The sequence below is a fragment of the Pteropus alecto genome, unplaced genomic scaffold, assembly GCF_000325575.1.
Source record: "Pteropus alecto unplaced genomic scaffold, ASM32557v1 scaffold209, whole genome shotgun sequence".
Classification (NCBI taxonomy): domain Eukaryota; kingdom Metazoa; phylum Chordata; class Mammalia; order Chiroptera; family Pteropodidae; genus Pteropus; species Pteropus alecto.
Window position 1 is genome coordinate 55,535 of NW_006443121.1, and position 4,798 is coordinate 60,332.

Consider the following 4,798-nt stretch of genomic DNA (forward strand, 5'->3'; position numbering starts at 1 on the left):
GCGGCCTCTGCCTAATATCCTGTTGTCATAGCAACATCCACAGTGAATTCATCCTGGAGCTGGACCACTGAAGTAAATGGTTATCTTAGGGAGACCAATGCTGCACCAAGTAAGAACAATGTTACAACTTCTTCCTTTTTGGCTCTAAACTTTGCTACTGAAACTTTCCACTATATGCACTGTTCTGTGACATTTGACTGCAACTACTATCTGCTATGTTCCAAACAATGGATAAAGGCCTTGAAGATAAGTGGGATGGGTGAAATGGAGAGGGAGAGACAGATTCAGGGATAAGCAAATCAGAATCGGGTTAAGGAGGAGTGGCAGATGTGTTTTTAGCTGGTTCTCTATTTTCATAGTAATATACTTCACAAACATTCTAAGCAAGAATGAGAATGGGACCATGACCTCAGCCAGCTCTGACAGCAAGATAGGCATTGGGCCAGATAAGAGTAATGGCAAAGCCTCATTACTCAAACTCTACCAGGGTTCACCAAGCAGCTTGCAACTGACTTTGGATTCTTCCAAAAGTTTCAAGTCATGGTCTCAGAGATCCAAACCCAAAAAAGAAGCTCTTTTGTGTTTCACCTGAAGCTGATATTCAGCTGGTATGCACTAGTGTGACTTCATTGATTGTTAAAATAATAAAATACTCTTACACTAGTTGATAATTAGATGCTTCCCTTAACCACTGAGCTCCCCATTATCACTTAGACTGCTCTCCAGACCACTACACAGTCCTTTAACAAAAAATTTGATGCCTAGTATCAACAGAGGACCTCTAAGACACAAGGTCTGTAGTAGGCATCTGTTTTTGATAGGTTGATGCCAAATAATTTGATGACTACCACTCCTGATCTCATCCTCTGGCTTTGTGTCATTGACAGTGGATTTAACATTCTTGTACTTCTCTCCTGCTTGCTGAGTTTCTTGGATGTCTCTGTACATAGCCCAACTCTGTGTTTTATTTGTTTGTTTGTGTATGTGTGTGTGCGCGTGTGTGTGTGTGCGCGTACGTGTGTGTGTGCGCGCACATGCCACATATGCATTGCCACCTTTGGCTTGAAGGTGTTCATGACTCCATGTTTATCTCAGGGCAATATCCAATAGGATAAGGGTGATTAGAAGATACCTCTTGAGGAGCTGGTTTGGGAAGATGAGGAGATAACCCTGGGAGAAATGGAAATTCTCAGATGTTGAATCTGTGCCCTACATCCTCTATCAAGTTTTTCACTACTTGACTCCCCCAAAGGGGAATCTTCCCTTGATTTGTATCAGTTTATAGCTTGGGTTCTCTCAACTCCAATTAGAGCTCTGATTACCACAAATACCAGATTTCTAAGACAGAATATTTTGGGATCTGGTAAAAGCAAAGTCAGTTGCAGCAATAAATCCTAAGGACACTGGAATTCCTTTCTCTATCCTTCTTTATCTCTGATCTTGCCCCCTAGATTTAGAATATTGTAACTATAGTACATTAGACATTATTCAATTTTTCATTGAAATTATGGAAAAATTAAGGCCTAGTCAAGAATTTGACTAAGGTCACTGTATTTATTGTTCTATGACTGCTATACAAATTACTTCAAATGTAATGCCTGAAAATAACACAAACGTACTATTCTACAGTTATGTAGATCAGAATTCTGACACACTGAGATAAAATGAAGTGTCATCAGGGCTGTGTTCTTCTGGAGATTTTGGGGGAGAATTTGTTTCTTTGTCCTTCTCAGCTTCTAAAGCCTACTCACATTCTTTGGTTCTTGGCCCTTTTGCACCATTTTTAAAAACAGCAACATTGCATCTTTAAATCTCTCTCAGACTCTAACCTCCTCTTCTGTTCTCTTTCACTTTAAAAGGACCCTTATTACATTGAGCCCACCCAGGTAATTCAATATAATCTCTCATCTCAGTGTCAGCTAATTAGTAACCTTAAATCTATCTGCAACATTAATTCTTTCTTACAATGTAAACTAGCATACAGATTCTGGGGATTTGGATGTGAACATCTTTGGAGGACCATTATTCTGCCTACCACAGCAATATAGCCAGTAAATAACAGATCCAAGACTGGAAGCCCAGACTAGTGGTTTTCTTTATCTTGTAGATATAATTGGAATAAGTAACCCAGGAGATGAAAAGCATGGAATAATAGTTCAAATGCTCAGGACAATTAGACATCAACCTGTAGGTTTGGAAGAAATTTTTTATACATAGAGTCTCCAGCCTCTCTCAAGTCTTTGTCATGGGTCTGAGGTTTTGTTTGTCTCTCTGGATAGTTAAGAATAGGAGGAATTGGAAAATGGAAAAGAAAGAAGTGTGCACCAGTATAAGCTGATAATTTGAATCTCTGTTTCTCGACTAATTTTCAATCAGATACCACTTGGTCTTGTTTTGCCTTCTAGGAAAGGGCCTGCCTATCTTTGTCATCATTCTCATCATCTCTCTGTGCTGTATGGTGGTCTTCACTATGGCTTATATCATGCTCTGCCGGAAGACATCTCAACAGGGTGAGTGATAAGTATGACTGGGTGGCTCTTGCTTATTCATTTATTTTGGAAGTGTAATTGAGCATAAACTCTACATCAGACACTGTGTTAGGCACTTCAAAGATTTCCCAGCCTAGTTTTGAAGTGAGGGTAGCAGTGCATGAAGACAGATATGCAAGTGAAGAATGTTAATACAACTGGTGTAAGTTAATTTACAAATCTTTGGTACCCACCCTAATACAGCCATCTCTGTAATGGATTGTATAATAAAAATTCAAGAGAAGGAGAAGTCACAACCCTTGGCCTCATGTTGCTTACAATTTATTTAGGAGATTCAATGTCGAATTATGGAGTTTATTAATAATGATACATAGCAATAAAAACTATAGACTCAAAGCCTGGAGAAAGCAATCTATGCTAAAGAGATCCAGAGTGGTGGAGAGACAGTTAGGGCTAGAGTAATTAGCAAAGACTTTCAGAAGAAGGTGGGGCTAAAACCAGGCCTTGGAGGATGAAAACAATTTGGAAAAGGGCAGTATTCCAGGAAGGAGGAACTGTATGCATAAAGGTGTAAAGGCTTAAAAAATAACTGTGAATGGGCTCATCAATAAAGAAAATTCGTGTAGCTGAGCAATGATGAAACACAGCTGAAAGGGAAAGTTAATTCCTGATACAGTAGGTCTTGAATGACAGACTAAGGAATTTAGACTTTTTTCTCTAGGACTTGCAAAGGCATTAAAAGACACCAAAGTTTTTAAAGCAGAAGAGTAAGATGATTAAGGTGCAGTTGGTAGGGCCATTTACCACCTGTGAGCCAACAGAGAAGGAAAAAGATAATTGAGATGATTCTTAAGTAAAATTTAGCTACACCTCAATGCCTGCTGTAGTAGCCATTTTACCTAGCATTAGTGTGTTTATTCCACTGCACCAGCTCTTATTTCCAAATATCTTGGATCCTACATGGGGCCTTATAACCAAAGAAGAGAAGGGAGCCTTGAGTATCTCCTTTATATGGGTCTCAAGTATCAGCTCTGGGTTTGGCCAGTTAGCATGGCTATGAATCATAAGGCTAAACTCGGAAGTGGAGATATTTCAAGTGGCTACAAATTCTAAGAATACTAAAAGTAAAATAGTCATTATAGTCTCAATGAGACGTTGTATAAATTGGAACCATATTAGATTTTTTCCCTCTCAAAAACCTTCCAGGCTCCTCATGACTCAGAGGATAGAGGTCAAAATGTAGCATTCCATTAAGACCCTCTGTGACACAGTTCTAGTTTATCTTCTCTACCTCCACCACTCCCTCATACCTAATTTCATTTTCAGTCACTGAAGTCAAACAAGCAAATAGGTTATACATCTTATAGCTTTATGCTTTTCCCTTCCTAGATTCCTTTTCCAGAATTCCTGTTTTCTACCTCTCTATAAGGGAGGCAATTTTGGGGGCAATGATTCAATTCAACATGTATTTACTACTATGTGCCAGGAGCTAGGTATATAAAAATGAAAATAACACAACCCCTGAAGTATGGAAGCTACTAGGCCAATGAAGGAGGTAGGATTTGGAAATACAAGAATATCACAAAGGAGAAGGTCTGCAGCAGCATGACATTTTTGCTTTGTTGTAGCGTAACACATGCATTCCCAATTGCATGTCTGAAAGATTATAAGCCCCTTTATAGGGTAGAGGACAGTACCAAGAAACATTGATCTTCGTACCAGGCCATAAAGCCTTTAAGCTTGCATGGAATGCAGATACTTCTCCACAGGAGAAGGCAATGATGACCTATTCTGGGACTTTTTCTCAGATATAGGGTGGAGATGAATGCATTTGGGAATGGTTTAGGCCATAGTCCCTGACATCAGACTAATTTAGCCCCTTATACCTGGGCTCCAGCCTGGCTGCCAAGTTTCACACAAGGACTCCCAGGGGATCTTTGGCAAGATTCCTGGTTAGGGAATGGATTTAGTTCCAGTGTTCCTCGTCCCACCACATTAAGCAACTGTTCCAGCCCAATGTCCTGAGTCAGAGTATGCCTAAGAGGACAGTTACCAAGTATGCTTCCTCTTCCTTTTCCTGAGAAATCTATATCCTTATGTTTCAACTCACCCTTCCAATCCCCTCCAGTTGCTGGAAAACCGAACATAGAGATTTCCCTCTATGTCTCCCCTTCCCTCACTTTTTAACTGGTACCCAGGGTTCACTTTTGGCCCTTGTCCACTTCCATGAAGACTTCTGACCTGATTTCTCCTTCTTTTCTAGAGCACGTCTATGAAGTGGCCAGGTAAGATAGCCTCCCATCATCTAT

The 4,798-nt window shown here is 40.0% G+C and overlaps 1 protein-coding gene across 2 annotated transcripts in view; it reads left to right on the forward strand.

Moving 5' to 3' along the window:
- VSIG4 (V-set and immunoglobulin domain containing 4) overlaps positions 1–4,798 on the forward strand; it is a 47,946-nt gene that overhangs the window by 42,547 nt on the left and 601 nt on the right. For both annotated transcript variants that reach the window (XM_006922933.2, XM_006922934.2), the window contains 3 exons: positions 32–109; positions 2,406–2,510; positions 4,753–4,774. In XM_006922933.2, the coding sequence (XP_006922995.1) occupies positions 32–109; positions 2,406–2,510; positions 4,753–4,774 (205 nt within the window). The remainder of the gene's footprint in view (positions 1–31; positions 110–2,405; positions 2,511–4,752; positions 4,775–4,798) is intronic.